Source organism: Schistocerca serialis, chromosome 4, assembly GCF_023864345.2.
Source record: "Schistocerca serialis cubense isolate TAMUIC-IGC-003099 chromosome 4, iqSchSeri2.2, whole genome shotgun sequence".
Classification (NCBI taxonomy): domain Eukaryota; kingdom Metazoa; phylum Arthropoda; class Insecta; order Orthoptera; family Acrididae; genus Schistocerca; species Schistocerca serialis.
The window spans coordinates 365,509,167-365,527,956 of record NC_064641.1 but is presented as its reverse complement, the minus strand read 5'-3'; the positions used below and the strand labels follow the sequence as shown (position 1 = coordinate 365,527,956).

The 18,790-nt window shown below is 44.6% G+C and overlaps 1 protein-coding gene across 1 annotated transcript in view; it reads left to right on the top strand.

The window, feature by feature from the left end:
• Positions 1 to 5,169: 5,169 nt before the first annotated feature.
• Positions 5,170 to 18,790, top strand: part of LOC126474166 (intermembrane lipid transfer protein VPS13D) — a 525,388-nt gene continuing 511,767 nt past the window's right edge. The window contains exon 1 of the mRNA XM_050101624.1: positions 5,170 to 5,587. Coding sequence (XP_049957581.1) covers positions 5,491 to 5,587 — 97 coding nt within the window. The 5' untranslated portion in view covers positions 5,170 to 5,490. The remainder of the gene's footprint in view (positions 5,588 to 18,790) is intronic.

Sequence of the window (18,790 nt, the reverse complement as noted above, 5' to 3'; positions counted from 1 at the left end):
TGCGAAAGGTGGATATACACTGTACTAGTGCCGACATTGTGCATGCTCTGTTGCCTGTGTCTATGTGCCTGTGGTTCTGTCAGTGTGATCATGTGATGTATCTGACCCCAGGAATGTGTCAATAAAGTTTCCCCTTTCTGGGACAATGAATTCACGGTGTTCTTATTTCAATTTCCAGGAGTGTATGTATTTCTAACATTGCAGCAATTGTAACACGCGCCAAACAAGCGAGAATGTTTTGGCACAAATGGTCATTTTTATCTACCTCATTTACCTAATTAACACGACAGAATATAATTCATGAAGTACAAATATAAAATGCCTATTAGGCTGTTACAAGCAAAAAGTTTTATGTTAGGAAATAGTTCCACATTTCTTTCAGATGCTCTAGTTTCTCAAGCATGAGATCGAAAAATAGTATAAGTAAGAAATTTTTACATAAATTTGAAATCGTCATATTCTTCCATATAATTTGAGTGATGTCTCCATTTCTTCTCCGTCCTCATACTAACAAACAAACTTGTCATCACTAATTCTGTAACTGTTCCTGCCATTGTCAAAACTTATTCTCTAGTTAACTTCACTAACCCTGCCAGAATCACCAGTTTAGTTATCCCGAGTTTATTCTCTGGTTAGGCATTACTACGTGTTTGTGCAACTTTGCCCATTTCCTCTAACCACCCCTATAAGACCATTTTGTACTTTCTATCAGCCTAATTTTTAGACCTTTGTATCTGCTTTTGCCTGCTTCCTTTGCTGCATTTTTATACTTTCTCCTCTCATCAAAGAAATTAAATGTATTGTGTGTTATCTAATGGCTCCTATTGCACCTCATCTTTTGGCCTTGTTATGCCTCTGCTGTCTTCATTGTTAGATCTGTAAAATATACTCATTCATAGTATAACTTTACTTATTTCAGTCAATAGTTGCCTAATGTTTCCTTGGAAATTCGTAACAATTTCTTGTTCTTTATACTTATCCTGGTCCAAGTTCCTTAATTTCCTGTACTTCCCCGATTTCTTCAGATATAATCTCAGTGGCTTTTGCTTGTCTCAATTTATCCAGGTTCCATATGTGAAGGGAACAAAGTGAAAACATGGCACTTTTTAAACAACTGACTGAAATCTGTAAACCTGTGAAGCACACTTGAGCTACACCCTGACAACGCCCTATTAATGCCTAAGATGCAACATTTACATATCAAATCTTATTACAGCTTAATTGAATACAGCTGTTTGAATCAATCATCATATTGATATTCGACAAGCAAACAAGACAGGAATTTTACAAGAAGGGGACGAGCTAAGATCAATATTCTGAAGGCTGGAGGAGAAAAAGCAGATTAAAGCTCAATGGTGCCATAGAGATAACAACTAGACAGCATCTCTCCCTTATAATGTCTTGCTAACAAGTTGACAGAGAGAAGGATCCAAAACTCATAAAAGATTATGTGTGTCTTATAAGCATACATGCATCGATGCTGTCCTGGACACATCGAATCTGCCCTTACATATTTTTGATCCAGTGAGTCAGGGGTGCCCCATTTTACTAGAAGGGTGCTGTTTGGCACCTGCTGTCTGTTTTGGCGTGTAAATGAGTTAGTCCTGCCTATGCTTTTTTTAAAGAGAGGATTGCAAGTGTGCATTCAGCACACAAACAAGAATAAAAGACATTACTTTATAGAACTGAAATAATTCAGATATTCAGGGGGATGGTTTTACAGTATCAACGACTACAAGGAACTTACTAACAATGGCAAACTAGATTCAAAAAGTGTTAAATACATGAATGTGACTACAGAGAGCAGACCCAGATCTAGTGGGACCAAACAGGGGCATCTGCTCTGGGCGGCATTTTCAGGGGGCTCCAAATTCATATTCTCAAAGAAAAAACCTTATTTCACAAAGCGTCTAGCATCTAACAGACATTGATCTACCCATTATTCATATGACTTTGAAACGCATCCCTGTTGGTTTTTGGAGTTGATTTCCGAACGAATCATACGTTGATTTCTGAATTCATGTAAAGTGTACTTGATGACTCAGCCAGGGGAATCCCCATCGCATCTAGAAAAAGGGGATGATGCTATACGAGCTGAGCCGTATAAACCCGCACAAGTGAATGCCAATCGCTGTTTGTTTATGTAGTTGACTCGTTGTGTGAATGATAAGCATTGTTATTGTTACTAGCAAAATCCATAGATTCAAACTACCAGAGTGGAAATAAACAACTAACAGGAACAACAAGTAAGAAAAAATTACATATTATCTTCTTGGTGTACCCTATAAAATGAAATTTTGACAGAAATGTTTTGCCGGATCACTACACTACTAAGGGCCGGTTGTAAAGTATATGCTGTGTATAGGGTCATCAAAAAAGCCTTTGGAGAAAAAAGAAGCAGCTATATGAACGTCGAGAGATATCACGCCAGTACCATGCAAAGAAAGTAAGGATGAAAGTTGGATGAAATGTACGTGGTGTACCGATAAAGTTCGGTGAATGGTGTCATATCTGAACGGCAACTTGGCGCATGTGTACGTGCGTGCGCATAGGTCTTCAGAGACTCGATACACGGCATGCACTGTGTGTGAGTGGCTGTGTAAACATACCATTTGAACGTAGTCAGTGTGAGAGGAAGTGTCACAGCGCAATGGAGCCACGTGTAAACATAAGTTATGCTACAAATTGGAGAAGACTGCAACGGAGACACATTGAATGTTGGTGCAGGCGTATGGGAGGGACGCCGTGAGCATAAAATATGTTTATGAATGGTTTAAACGCTTCCGTGTAGGGAAAAAAAACTGAGGATGAGCCAGGTTCAGATAGGCCATCGACAAGCAGAATCCCAGAAAAGATCGAGAAAGTGCGACAAATGCTGGCACAAGATCGGCGACGAACTCTCAGATTGATTGCGAAGGAATTGGGCAGTTGCAAGGGGACAGTGCACACGATCGTCTGCGATGATTTTGGTAAGTGGAAGATCTGCTCCAGATTTGTGCAGCAAAAGCTCACAGACGAGCAGAAAGCAAAACGGATTGAAACCGCTGGTGACTTCTTTCCATGTGTGACCAGGATCAATCGTTTCTGAACACCATCGTCACGGGAGATGCGACCCGATGCTACCAGTTCTGGAATCAAAACGGCAATCGATGTCATGGTGTTCACTGTCTTCCCCGCTACCGAAAAAACCCATCTGTAAAAATCCTAGGTGGAAACACTACTGATCGCCTTCTTCGACGACATCATCATCCACAACGAATTTGTTCCTGTAGGTCAAACCATTAATGCTGCATTTTACCAGTCCATTTTGAACCGATTGCTACGGCGTATTTGGCGGGTTCGGCCAGAGTTGCACAGGACTGCAAAATGGATACTGCCCCATGACAATGCCCCTGCACACTGCGTGATCCGTGTTTGACAATTCCTGGCTCAGAAGATGGTAACTGTTCTTGAGAACACTCTCCGTACTCCCCTGAAGTGACTCCTGCGGACTTCTCCGGTTTTCCCACTTGAAGGCGGCCATGAAAGATGAACGTTGTGCGGACATGAATGCCATCAAAGATCGAACGACACCCATTCTGCGATCGAAGTGTGTTGTAGCGGGTGGCGACTATTTTGAAGGGCAATAAAGAACATTTGTTTGTATCCTTTGTTTTGTTTGTTGTCTGATACCATTCATCACACTGTTTAGACACACCAATATAAAAGGGCAGTATAAAGGAAAGAAACTTGAAGACTTGTTATGTGAAAGAAAGAGGAAGTAGATGAATATAAGATGGAACGAGTTATACTGTGAGAAGTACTCGACGGAGTAATGGAAGATTTGAACCGACTCAAGTTTCTGAAGTAAACGAAATTCTCTGAAAATTAGTAAGGTTCTTGGGAGAACCAATCTTGGAAAAATTGCTACACCTGTTATTTTATGCATGCTGGATCTTGTCGAACTATGCAGCTGTTAAGGATTATTGATGAGGTATCCAACCAGCCATAAATACTTTTTGAATACTTTATTTAAAAATGCCGTTACCAGTTTCGTGCTACCATGCCCACCTTCAGTGGCAAACTTGTTTTACTTATGTTACTATATTTGTTGGCAATGTGTCATCCGCTCCAGCATCTTCTTCTAATGAATGGCGTTTCGTCCTACTTTGATTCTTATGCAATTTGAAGATGATGTAAAAAGTATCTCAACAAACCACTGTGGCTCACAGACACCTTACATACTCTTTATGTCAATTGAGGTCTCATACTTAGTCACTTGATAGAACGAAAGGTATTAGATCTGGAAAAATTCAGTGGCCAAGGCTCGACGGATGAGTTTTTACCTCCTCTGTTACTATAACAGCTAATGCTGACACGAGCTTCATATTCTATACAATTATCATTATATTTTTAAAATTTTGTTTCTTTTTAGTAAAGTAGCAAGCGTTTTCAAAAAGTGGCATGTATTTATTCTTTCAGTGTGTTATATGGAGCTGGTTCTGGTATGCGTTGTGTGAAACGGCCTTCTGCTGGATGAGAAAGGACATGGGTATGGGTGTCACTAAGATTCAGAAGTTGTTGAAAAGGAAGGGAAAAGATATGTTAGAAATTGCAAATTACGTAGCATGTTTAGCTGCCATTTCACAATTTTGTACTCTCAACGTGTAAATGCCTTTTGTTTCAATTCAGTCACGATAGGGCTTAACAAGTGTTTTCACACTGGTCCGAGTGTTTCAGTCTCTTTTAGAAAAAAAAATTGTTGTGTTTCAGCTGTACAGTTCACGGTAATATTTTTAATGTTATAAACTGAGAGCCTTTTCCATCTGAATTCAGTTGATAAATCTATTTTATTCTTCGTTTTTAACTTTCAAACGGACAAGACAGTGACTAGTTAGACTCTTTCCAATAATTTGCATCACATTTATCATTCATGGGTTCTGTTTCTTTCTAAAGCCTTTGGGAAATAACAGAATCTGCCGGAAACAGTGATAAATAGTGAGGGCCCTGGAAGGAATAACAATAGACTTTTTAACAACTGTCAGTGGCCAGCACTTCATGGTCAACGAAGTAAGTGCGACTCTAAACCAAGGCATTTCATACTAAGCAGATATCACTATAAGTAGTCTTTGCTACAAGTGTTCGAATAAATTTGCAAAGATATGAAAGCAGTATTTAAAGGGCTATTGTATACAGTCGATGAATCGGAGGGAAGCGAGAATTTTATGTTTTGATTTCCGTCATAATTCTGAAACAACGTCTATAGACAACTAAGAACAAGTTACGGTGGAGTGATGGCATGTCGTTCTTAAGCAAATCAGGAGATCTAACCTCGTTTGTGCGCGATATACAAATCGCCGCAAGTAAATATAGCCGAGAAAAACCGTCCTGCTTGTTGACATGCGCTGTTTTGGATGTAACAGTGGTGTTAACGTAACAGTGTCGCGAATTAGTGTCGTACCTCAGCGTAATGGTGTTCGTCACTTAATTTGAACGAATTATTTGAGGGAGATGTTAGAAGGCTTAGTCGCTTGGGTGTTAAACACCTATCTGGGCAAATACGTTGAGAATCTGAACACAGATCAGCTTAGCATTGCACTATTGCAAGGTAAGTTCAGTTCGTCGATTGTCCGTTCCCAACGACTGGTTGATATATTTATGTTTGCCCGGAACTTCAGAAGCAGACCTCTTTATGACGGCTTGCTTATTTATGTGAGAGCATAACATTCACACAAATCTTTCTTCACCATGTATCAGTTTTTCCAAGATTTAATTTTTGAATAATGCTAGTGCATACATAAAGTAACGTGATTGCTAAATTTCAGGTCGGTTCAGGAGACAGCGAAACTCTTTTGTTCCTCAGCGTCTGAGTATTGCGATTTTATATATTGATTCTTTACATGATGTTGGCAAGGAATGTCTTTCACGGCGACACTGAATTCACGGCAGCAAGTTTATATTCCTCTATAGAGTTGTTTTGCAGGGCAGTAAAGATGTTACATGAAGACCAAAAACTTCCTTCTTGTCGGTTTTGATATTGCACTTCAAGTTGGAGTATCCAATTCTTGTCTTGGTACAAATTTTTGGCATTAGACACGATGACTTTGTCAGGGGTGGGACTCAACCCAAGCCAAGCCTTATACATGGGCGACCCATTGTAAACTTTAGCCAGTGAATGTGATAAAAACGTGACAAATAACTAACATCCCATATCCATAAGGTTTGGAGAAAAAAAAAGGACCAGCTGGGAAAGAACCATCACATCACAGTCTTAGCTTGCGGTTATATTATGTTTCATTTTAGGCTAACATAGCTAGTTATTTTTGTGAAATGTTTGCATAAAGATGTTATGACCACCTATTACCTCTAATTGACAATCATTACTGTTGTCTCACAGTGTTAGTTTGGCTGTCAGCTGCAATCAAAATATCAAGTGCTTTTGTGTAGGCTATGATTTGTGAAGAATGGAAAGAAGAAAATCAATTTCCACTCTGCGATAGCTGACAGTCTAGGCCAACATATGTGAAGTATTTGAAGAATGATCAGTTTTCTGACATGATTGTCATGGCATACATGCACAGTAGTGTAAGAATATTCCAAGCTGTCATACTCAGCTGCACTGATCCCTAGAGGAGACGTGAATGGACTTACTTCATACCTCAGTGCCTGTTTCACATGTCTTCTGTAGGACTTTCTGCATTGACATTTGTGTATTATGCTGGAGTTCTTAGCCACATTCGTCTGACCATTTGATGCACATGTCAACTTGCACTGGAAACGAATCCGAAATGCTGCTAACTTATGAACACCCTTATTATCTTTCATGGTGGATTATTGTTTTTTATGGATATGTCTGTTGCATCAAAGGTGCAGAGTTCAAGGGGTTTTGTAATAATGGCTCATTGGGATATAAATGCGTACCATGCATGTCCAGTATTAATATATACACATGCTGACATTTTCAGATCTATTTTACCACTTGCAGTTCAATCAAGTGCTACTTACGATACCTTGGGAACCAGAAAGAATCCATGCACATTCCGTTGATGTTATTTTGTTCTTTGTATCTGCACCTAAGCTACGACTATTGTGTTGAGATATACTTCAAACCTGTTAAACTACTTGTCATCGTCATCTTGGATAGTTTCCAGCCTCTGGCGGGGTCTGTTTGGAACATAGACCTCTCCATCGCCTTCTCTCTTGCCACCATCACTCTGTCCTCACCTTGATCTGACAGTCTTCTCCTTTCTTCTGGGCGCATTCCTCCACTCCTTTCAGCTATCCATCTCTGTCTTCTTCTTGGTCTCTTTCCTTCCAGTTTCATCTCGTGTATCCTCCATTTGCATAACATGCCCATACCATCTCAGCCTTGATTTCTATGTCTCCTCCGGGTAATGGTTCCACCTTCATTAACTCTCTGATTCTCTCGTTTCTTAACCTGTGTATCTTTGTCTTTCCAATACTGTTCCTCACTATCTTGTACTTTCCTTGTATCTCTTCCTTTCACAACCCAGGTTACGGATGCATATGTCAGGATCGGGACATAGTATGACCAGTATGTAACCTTTTTACTGATTCGGGGTACATCCTTGCTCCGTATCAGGCTTCTGACACACTCCTGAAATGCTTCTGCTTTTCCTTTTAAACTACTAATTTGAGGAAAATCAAATGAAGGAAACTACAGGTAGGAATGTCAACAATGTTGGAAAAGACAGGTTGCTACTTACTGTAAAGAAGACACGTCAAATTGCAGATTGATACAGTTAAAAGACACTTACAAGCTTTCAGCCACAGCCTTTGTCAGTGAAAGAGTCACACACACACACACACACACACACACACACACACCTCAAGCACATACAACTGCCAACTTCAGCATCTCGGGTTGGATTGCAACTGTCTTGTGGGATGCAAGCCACCTGTGAAAACAGCCATGTCATTTATGTGCTCTGCTGCATTCCTTGCACAGCTTTTTAAACTGGTATGACTACCAACCAGCTGTCCTCCAGGGTGAATGCCCACTGCCAAACTGTGGCCAATAGCAAAGTAGACCACCCTGTGGCACAACATGCAGCTGAGCATAATAGTGAAGCCACTACCCGAGCCATCTGGAGTCTTCCCTCCACTGCCAACTTTTCTGAACTGCGCAGGTGGGAGTTACCCTTACAACACATTTTCCGCTCCTGGAACTATCCTGACCTCTACCTTTGGTAACATACTGTCCCCACACCCTCCACCCAACAGCAGTTTCCACTCCCTCTGTCCTAATATCTCCTCCCCATTCTCAACTCCCATTCTACTTATTTGAGGCTCTCTGCAGACACATCTGCCCGTCTCTCTTTTTTGTTCCATTTCTCCCCATCTCCCTACCCTGCAACTTCCTGACGCTGCACCTGTTGGCAGCCTCCACCAGACAGTGTTCCTCTCTCTCCCCACCCGTACACTACTATCCCCGCTCCTTCTTGCATCCCACTAGATAGTTGCATTTCGGACTGAGATGTTTGAGTTGGCGATCATGTGCTTTTTTGTGTGTGTGTGTGTGTGTGTGTGTGTGTGTGTGTGTGTGTGTGTCTTTTACTGAGGAAGGCTGTGGCTGAAAGCTTTATGTAAGTGTCCTTTAATTGTGCCTGTCTGTAATTTCTTGTGTCTTCTTTACAGTAAGTGGCAATCTATCTTTTCATACATTGTTAATTTGAGAAAAATATGTTTTAATGTAGCTTGTGGTTGCATAATTTTGCATTTGGTAGCAATCTGGTAATGGTAATTCACATTAAAGGATACTCAACAATGGAGTTGCTAAATAAAATTTGTGTCTTGTGTGGCTCTACCAAATTTGGTGGAGTGAAATGTACTTGCAGGACTGTAATGATAATGGTGAGTGCGATATAGAGGATAAGTTTTCCATATGCTTAGTGAGGGAATAAGTTTAACAGGATGGTAATTTGCATTGGTATTGGGATATTTTGTATTTTAGATCTGCAGTAGGGCATCACTTGGAAGTCATGTGTATATTTTGTGAAAATAACCTGCCTCATTTAAAGAAATCTCAGGTGTCTATAGTTCTTGGAGAGGGTCAGGTTTACTTGGTATGGTCTAAGGATATGGTGGTTGAAAGAGTGTTTATTTATTGCTACATAGAAGTTTCTTGCAATATGACAGATTAGAATGTGAGATAGGATATTTGTACGTGAATTAGGCCAATGAGATATCCCCTGTCTGATTCCGAAGATTCTTTGGCAGTTAACATATTAAAGACATTTGTTAGCCTTGTTTTCCTGCTTTAGACTGCCTTGACAAACATGACTTAATAAGGGTCTAACAGCCTTTAAAATTGTATTTGATGGTGGCATGAAAGCCAAAATCTGGATAGTACAAAAGATAAATATAATAATAACAGTTAAATGATGGTTTATTCTTTTAATATGCATTTGGAACAATTGTTGCTTCTGGCTCAGGAGAGACCATTCTGCATCTGTTTACGAGAAACTCATTTTAAAGTCAGCGGGACACCTGCATTGAGGGACTCCCGCCCTTACAGTAAGTATGTGCTTACTGGGACAGGGCTAAGGATGGGGTGACTGTTTTCATTGGTGACAGATGCCACTCCTCTTCTGTTGGTTTTAACATGGCTGTACGAGCAGTTGCAGTGAATGTTCTCACATCAGGTTGAATCACAGTGAGTGTGTGTTCTTTATATCTTCCACCTCGTGAGCCATTGGATGCAGATGCACTGACAGAGCTCTCCCAGGCATACCCCTTCCCATTTCTCCTCATACGTGACTTCAGTACACAAAATATGCTGTGGGGCTTGTCTTCCACATGCCCCAGGGGTTGAATTTTTGAGCACCTTAACCATTTAGAGTGTATTTGCCTTTTGAACTCTTGTCAGATGACATACTTTTCTACAGCTACAGGGTCATCTTTAGTCAATGTCTTACGTTTTTGTTCCCAGTTCTTGTAGATTCAGTTCAGTGAGGAGCAACCACAGATTTGCATTCCGGAGACCACTTTTTGGTGTGGATTCACCTGCGGACTTGGATGGTGATTGAAAGGAGACTGCATAGATGGATGCTTCAAAAGGCAAATTAGTTGTAATACAGTCAGCAGGCCGTTTTCAAACGACTGGGATATACCCGTCCATTCTTCAGATGATGGCCTGTTTCTTGGTGGAACAAACGATGTTGTCTTCACTTCCTCTTCAAATAAAGTCCCAACGCAACATATGAGCTGCAGGTGGGTACAATAAAAATGGTTGATGCCGGCTGCAAACTTATCTTAGCCAACTCTTTTTCTCCTTTTCTATTCCAGTGAAGGGCCTTATCATCCACTTACTTCCTCCAGTCATCCCTCAACCACTTCGCCAGCCTTCTCCAGTTCTGCACTCCTGACCTTTTTAGATTTGTGTCTGCATCATCCAGCCATCCCAATTGTGGTCTCCCCACTGAGTGACTACCCTCTAGCCATGCACTTAGCATACCCCCAAGGGGCTCACTGCTCTTTGACGGGTTCGTGCTTGACTACCATGGGGCCCCAGCCTTTGCAACATCTTTTCCATTCCATGTTGCATGTCCACCCCCTCCCATGGGGCACATGTCAGGAATGTTGTTGCAAATGTGTTCTGCATGTTCAGTCGCCAATATCGTAACAGTCGCTCTGCTGTCTTTTGTTCCTTCTTTCTTTTTTTTAGTTTTGTTTCTCCTATCCTTACTGCACTTGAGCAGTTGAGGTTCCTCTTTCTCCTCTTCCTGTGTGCTCCTGAAGGCCAGCCCACACATCAGACGCGTAACAGGTGGCAGGCTGACGCGTAGTTCACAGCCCCGTGTTAACAGGTAGGGTTCGTAAGTACTACCTGGAAAAGGCCAGGCCCAGGGAAGGATGATTGCATGTGCTGCTACCTTCCTAAATTGTCAATTGATTCCTCTGTCAGGTGTTCGGGAGGTGTAACCTGGAGGTGTGAACAATCATCTAAGGTGGGTGCGCACCCTTCTGAGTTGGGGGGGGGGGGGGCATTGGAAGGAGCGTGCCATTGGAGATGCTGGCAATCTGGGGGATTTTCTCTCGATGGGCCAATCATCTTCACGCTCATTGTCTATGAAACATAAACGGAATGAAGCTAATGATTCAAAGACCCTTCCAGCTGCACCACAGTTCCTCACGGTTTCACGATGGCCAGTCCTTTGCAATGGTAAATCTGTTTATTATTCAGAAAGGTGTTGATGCCATTACGAGCCCTGTGAAATCCTGCTCTCGTTCATGGAATGGCACTTTGCTTTTGGAGACTACTTCTGATTTTCAAGCACACCTACTGCTTGCCACCTCACTTCTCCATGGCTATCCTGTTCTTGTTGAGGCCCGTAGAACTCTGAATTCTTCCCATGATGTTATTTACACTAGGCTGCTCGATGGTCTGACAGAGTCCGAAATCCAGTCTTACCTCTCTGATCAGGGTGTCATTGCCGTCCATCAGGTGATGAAAAAGGTAGATTCCTCCTTAGTTCTCATCCGCACTCTTTTTCTCACCTTTGATAGAGTGGTTCTTCTGTCCAAGATCAAAGCAGGCTACGAAATTGTCACAGTCCAACCATACACTCTGAACACGATGTGCTGCTACCGGTGTCATAATTTTAATCACATTAGAACATCTTGTTGACACCCAGCCAAATGTTTAACCTGTGGTAGGGATGTGCATGAGGCCGATTTTTCACCGTCTTCTCCCCGCTGCATCAACTCCGATGGCGGCCATGCTGCCTCCTCTCGGGATTGTCCCATGTATCTTGTTGAGTGGGCTGTCCAGGACATCTGGGTAAAGGAAAAAGTGCCTTACCTAGTTGCTCGCAAGTTATTGGCTTGTTGCTAACCCTGCATTCTTCTGGCACTTATAGTACTGTTCTTATTACCTCTTGCTCCATGAAGGACATGGCCACGCAGACATGAGACCTCAAATTCAGTCTCCCTGCGGGTTCTGGGGTTAGAATAGGCCCGAGGTATCCCTGCCTCTTGTAAGAGGTAACTGAAAGGAGTCTCTTACTTTTTGGCTCTATACGTTCAGGTCCCATTTTATGGTTTGACCTGCCACTTTCCAAATTCTACAGAAGTGTGGGCCATGTGGGGAAGGACGCCTTACATGGTGTGTGAGTTATTCATAGTGCCCTTAGATTCAATCTCCTGAATCTCTTGTCATGGCTTTGCATCTCTACCTCCAATTCAACTATTTGGGCGAGGACATTTTTTCGTAGTATGTCATCTTCCATTGTCTCCTGTCCTCTTTTGCCCCCATGATAGTATTGGATTTCTCTGCACCCAATATCCAGCATGGTAGCCAGTATGTTGTGGTGGGGTTGTCATGTACCCACTCGATGGTAGCCCCCTGACAACACAGTGATGGCACTGCTGATGCCTGAGCTGTAAACTCCCCACTTATGCCAAGGAGTAGAGGCCTGTCTTCCTGGGGCGTCAGGACTCCCGGCAACTGCCATCATACCAGGTGGCCTTTGCTGTGGCTGGTGCCCGTGGGGAGAGTCCCTGATTGGAGTGTGTGGTGTCAGGGCGGATGACCCGCCATGAAGCATGGGAGGAACTTAGGGCTAGAGAAAGAAGAGAGCCATATTCGCCTCAGTTTTTAGTCAGTAGCAGAATGGACTGGGACTCCTTTCTACGTATGAAGCCTCAATTGTTTGTTGAACATCTTGAGGATAAGTTTGGGGAAGAGACAGTACTGTCCAAGATGAGAAGCAGTGCAGCCTTAATTCAGACAGCATCCCCAGCCTCGCTTGTGACCAGCTGGGTGATATTCCTGTTTCCGTCACTCCCCATAAAAGGCTCGAATGGTCCAGGGGATTATTTTCCATCATGACCTCCTCTTGCAGTCTGGCGATGAGCTCTGTGCCAATCTAGTATGGTGGGGTGTTCATGTCATCCGGCACATTTACAGGGGACCCAAAGACAACAGGATTGCTACCAGTGTCTTCATCTTGACCTTTGAGGGTGATTCATTGCCTGAAAAGGTCAAGGTGATGGTTTACCACTGTGACGTTAAACCGTACGTCCCTCGTCCTATGCAGTGCTTTAAGTGCTGGAAATTCGGGCACATTTCTTCCCACTGCACTTCCAACGCTACATGTCGAGACTGTGGATGACCACTGCATCCAGATACTGCCTGTGCGTCTCCTCCCACTTGTATCAGCAGCGGAAAACAGCATGCCCCCTGCTCGCCAGACTTCACGGTACTCCAAAGGAAGCGGAAAATTATGGAGTACAAGACCCTGGACCGGTTGACTTACCAAGAGACTAAACATCAATTTGAACTATTAAACACCATTCAGTTGATGTCCACATACGCTGCAGCTACATTACCATTGAAATCAAAATTACCAATCGTACCATCCGCTGTGCCATGAACAGTGGACCCTCCGAGCCTCTAGAATACATCTGCCCCCTTGGTGGTAGGGGGAAAACCTCCTTCCGTTGCTCCCAAAGTACCTACTTCAGGAGCAAGGGGGTCTCCTCCCCCTCCAAATGCAGGGGACATCGGTCCCCTCCCTCGCGGCCGGAGAAGCAACAGCCTCCTCTGGTGTGGAAGGGGTCCCTCGGGATCCTCTCTCCCAAGGTCTCCACTAATGCCACAGCGGACACTCGTCAGTGGCTAAAGGAGCCAAAAGCTGCTGGACGAAGAGCTTCACGGTCTTCCTCTGTGCCTGTAGCTACTTCAGAGAAATCCTCCCAGCAAGCCCCTATAGAGAAGCAAGAAGGCAAACAAACAAAGAATTCTGCTAAGAAAAAGGACCCTCTAGTGGCCCCAACACCACCACTCCCTACCAATTCTGCACCTGCGGATGAGGTGGAGATCTCAGCATCCCCTGAGGAACTGGATCTCACTGATGCCTCATCCGCAATAGGAATGGATACAAATATTCAATCAGTGGCAGCAGGTGACCCTGAGGCATAACCAGCCTTCTTTTATGCTTCATGCCTTTCCGATCTCATGATGACATCCTCCAGTGGAATTACCACGGTTTTTTCCACCACCTGGCTGAGCTACAGCAGCTGTTAAGCTTTACACCTGCTTTCTGCATTGCCGTCCAGGAAACCTGGTTCCCGGCAATGTGGACCCATGCCCTTTACGGCTATAGGGGATATTACAAGAACCGTAGTGACTATAATAGTGTGTCAGGTGGAGTTTGTGTCTATGTCCTGAACTCAGTATGCAGTGAACCTGTGCCTCTTCAAATCCCTCTGGAAGCTGTCGCTTTCAGTATAAAGGTGACGCAGGAAATAACTGTCTGCAACGTATATCTCCCTCCTGATGGTGCAGTACCCCTGAACACATTGGCTGCACTAATTCATCAACTCCATAAACCTTTCCTACTTTTGGGAGATTTTAGTGCCCATAACCCCTTGTGGGGTGGCGTTGTGCTTACTGGCCAAGGTAGAGATGTCAAAACTTTCCTGTCTCAACTCGACCTCTGTCTCCTAAATACTGGGGCCCACACACATTTCAGTGTGGCTCATGGAACTTACTCAGCCATTGATTTATCCCTCTGCAGCCCAGGACTTCTCCCATCTGTCTACTGGAGAGCCCACGATGACTTGTATGGTACTGACCACTTTCCTATCTTCCTGTCACTACCCCAGCGCCATTCCCCCAGACGTCTACCATGATCGGCTTTAAACAAGGCAGACTGGGAAGCTTTCACTTCTACCGTCACCATTGAATCTCCCCCGCATGGTACCATCGATGTGCTAGTTGAGCAGGTCACTAGAACGCTCATTTCAGCAGTGGAAAACATGATCCCTTGTTCTTTAGGGTGCCCCCGGTGAAAGTCAGTACCTTGGTGGTCGCCAGAAATCGCTGAGGCCATTAAAGAGTGTCGGCGAGCTCTACAGCGACATAAGTGGCATCCTTCCCTAGAGCACCTAATAGCTTTTAAATGGCTCCGTGCCTGTGTTCGCCAGCTTATACAAAGACGGAAACAGGCATGTTGGGGGAGGTATGTCTCGACCATTGGGTACCATACGTCACCTTCTCAAGTCTGGACGAAGATCAGACGTGTTTGTGGGTACCAGACCCCGACAGGTGTTACTGGCATTAACTTCAATGGTGTGGTGTCTGGCGACGCAAACACAATTGCCGAGCACCTTGCTGAGCACTATGCTTGAGCCTCCATGTCAGAGAATTATGCCACAGCATTTCGCACCCTCGAACAGCAGATGGAAAGGAAAGTTCTCTCGTTCACTGAATGTCACAGTGAAATCTATAATGCTCCATTTACAGAGTGGGAGCTCCTCAGTGTCCTTGCACATTGCCCTGACACAGCTCCTGGGCCAGATTGGATCCACAGTCAGATGATCAAACATCTCTCATCCAACTACAAGCGACATCTCCTTGTCATCTTCAATCAGATCTGGTATGATGGCATCTTCCCATCACAATGGTGGGAGAGCACCACCATTCCAGTGCTCAAATTCGGTAAAAGCCCACTTGATGTGGATAGCTATCGGCCCATCGGCTTCACCAATGTTCTTTGTAAGGTGTTAGATCATATAGTAAGTTGACACGACCTGGTGACATCATATCTTTGCCACCTTATATGAGTGGGGTCTCCAGGGTCCACTCCTCATTTTTATCCAAAATTTCCAATTGCTCTGTACTTTCCATGTCCAAGTTGGTGCCTCCTGTAGTTCCCTCCCCTCCCCTCCCCTCCCCTCCCCTCCCCCATATCCAGGAATCCAGGAGTATGGGGTCCCGCAGGGATCTGTCTCTGTATTGAGTGTATCTCTATTTTTAGTGGCCATTAACGGTCCAGCAGCAGCTGTCGGGCCATCGGTCTCACCTTCTCTGTATGCAGATGACTTCTGCATTTCGTACTGCTCCTCCAGTATTGGTGTTGCCAAGCGGCGCCTGCAGGGAGCCATCCACAAGGCACAGTCATGGGCTCTAGCCCACGGCTTCCAGTTTTGAGCCACAAAGTCGTGTGTAATGCTGTTCTGTTGGCATCTTACCATTCATCCAGAACTTTACCTTAATGACAATCCACTCACTGTAGTGGAGACATTGATTCCTAGAACTGGTTTTCGACACCCGATTGGCGTGGCTTCCTCATCTTCGTCAGCTGAAGCGGAAGTGCTGGCAGCACCTCAAGGGCCTCCACTGCTTGAGCGACACCAACTGGGGTGCAGATCGCTCTACGCTGCTGCAGCTCTACGAAGCCCTTCTTCAATCCTGCTTTGACTATGGGAATCTGGTTTATGGTTTGGCAACACCCTCAGCATTGAATTTACTCAACCCAGTGCACCGCTGTGGCATTCAACTGGCAATAGGAGCTTTTAGGATGAGTCAGGTGGCCACCAGCATCCTGGTGGAGGCCGGAGTCCCACAATTGCAGGTTAGGCGTGCATAACTGCTCGCCAGTTGCACACATTCATAGTTTCCCTGAGCATCTGAATTACCGTCTCCTTTTCCCATCCATGGCAGTTCGTCTCCCGCATCGGAGGCCCAGGTCAGGTCTTAAGATTTCGGTTCGTGTCTGATCTCTTCTGTCTGAAGTGGAGTCCTTGCCTTTACCATCTATACTCGAGGTCCATTCACACACCTCCATGGTGTACACCTAGGCTGAAGTTTCACCTGGATCTTTCAAATGGTCCTAAGGACTCAGTTAACCCCGCAGCTCTCTGCTGTCACGTCCTCTCGATTCTTGACATGTACTGGGACCATCAAGTGGTTTACACTAACAGCTCGATGGCTGATGGTCATGTTCGCTTCACTTACGTTCAATGAGGACATATTGAACAGCACTTCTTGCCAGATGGCTGCATTGTTTTCACTGCAGAGCTGGTGGCCATTCCTTGTGCTCTTGAGCACATCCGCTCATGCCCTGGCAAGTCGTTTCTCCTCTGTACTGACTCCTTGAGCAGCGTACAAGCTATTGACCAGTCTACTCCCGCCATCCTTTGGTGGCGACCATCCAGGAGGCCATCTGTGCACTGGAATGGTCTAGTGATTCCATGGGGTTCGTGTGGACCCCAGGCAACAAACTTGCCGACAGGCTGGCCAAACAAGCTGCATGGAAACCGCTTCTGGAGATCGGCATCCCTGTAACCCACCTGCGATCATTATTTCGCTGCAAGGTTTTTCAGCTTTGGGAGACGGAATGGCATAATCTCAGTACGCACAACAAATTGCGTGCCCTTAAGGAGACCACGAATGTGTGGAAGATCTCCATGTGGGCCTCTCACACACACTGTGGTTCTCTGCTGGCTCCGCATTGGCCATACGTGGCTAACACATGGCTACCTCCTCTGTCGCAAGGACCCACCCACCTCGGAGTCACTGTGGCTCACATATGACTGTCGTCCACATCTTGCTTGACTGCCCACTTTTAGCCACACTGCGGCGGACTTTCAACCTTCCCAGCAGCCTACCTTCGGTGTTGGGTGACATTGCCTCAACAGCAGATTTAGTTTTACATTTTATTCGTGAGGAGGGTTATTATCATACCATCTAAGGGTGGGCATTTAGCCTTCTCTCTGAGGTCATCACCCTCCCTCCATTTTATCTCGGTCACACTTTCTTTGTATTTGTTTGTCTTGGTGGTCATTTTTTCCCTACATGCATTTATATCACCTTGTCTTTTTGGGTTGGACATTTTAATGTGTTGAAGAGTGGCTGGCTCATCCTCTTTTATTATTGTGATCAGCCAGCCCTTACCGTATGCTCTACGGTTTTAATACCCTCTTCTACTTTTCCTTGTGGTGTATGTTTCCCCATTTTTTGTTTGTTCCATTCGTTTTTGTTTTAGGTGTTGTGTTGGGTGTTTTTGTACCTTGAGCCTTGCTTGCGTCAGGAAAAAGGGACTAATGACCCTATAGTTTGATCCCTTTGTACCCAAAACAAACCAACCAACCAACCTCATATTCAGCTCTGAGGTTGTGAAATTGCACAGTGTCAAGGTAGCACCACCATCTCCCTGTCCAGCTATGCAACAAGAGAACTCACCTCAAAAGATGAAGCCTCCAGTTACACAACTGGTAGGCCAGAAAGGACGGAAGGAGTACTCCTGTGAAGACTTCCTATCTCCCAAACAACGCCTGAGTCTTCCTCTACTAACCAAAAAGGTTTGAAGAAGTCCAACAAAGGCAAACGACTTCAACGATTCGAAGATCCTATTCGATGGTGTTGCCATGTGATACCCTAGCCCAGTCAGCCTCTGTGTCGCCAGCGCTCACCACCAACTTCTTTTCTGCATTGGATTCCACAGACCAACATCACAAGTAAGCCGATGCGTTTTTGGACCCCATGGAGCAGGATCCTCCTGCTTCTGTGCCCTGTAGCAGTGAGTCTCCCCAGGCTATCACTCGGCAGCCACCGAGGTGACACCTCTTCATTTCATCCTCATCATGATTCTCTTCCAGTGGAATGTTCATGGCCTTCAGAGGATTTATGGCTGCTTGTAGCATCACAGCATCCCCTTATACTCTGCCTTCAGGAAACAAAATTGTGTTCTCATGATCGCTTTGAGCTTTCATATTTCTTCCCGGTTCGTTTTGACCTTCCCCCTGTCAGCATTCCATCTCATGGGGGTGTCGTGCTTCTCATATGGGATGACGTTCATAGTCAACCCATCTCCCTGGCTACTCATCTTCAAGCTGTTGCAGTTGGCCTTTTCCTTCCTCGCCTGACTGTTTTCATCTGTACCATTTATGTCCCTCCATCACTCGATGTCACCAGGGCAGACTTCCTTCAGCTTATTGGGCAGCTATGTCCCCCATTTCTGCTACTCAGTGACTTTAATGCGCATCATTCCCTTTGGGTTCT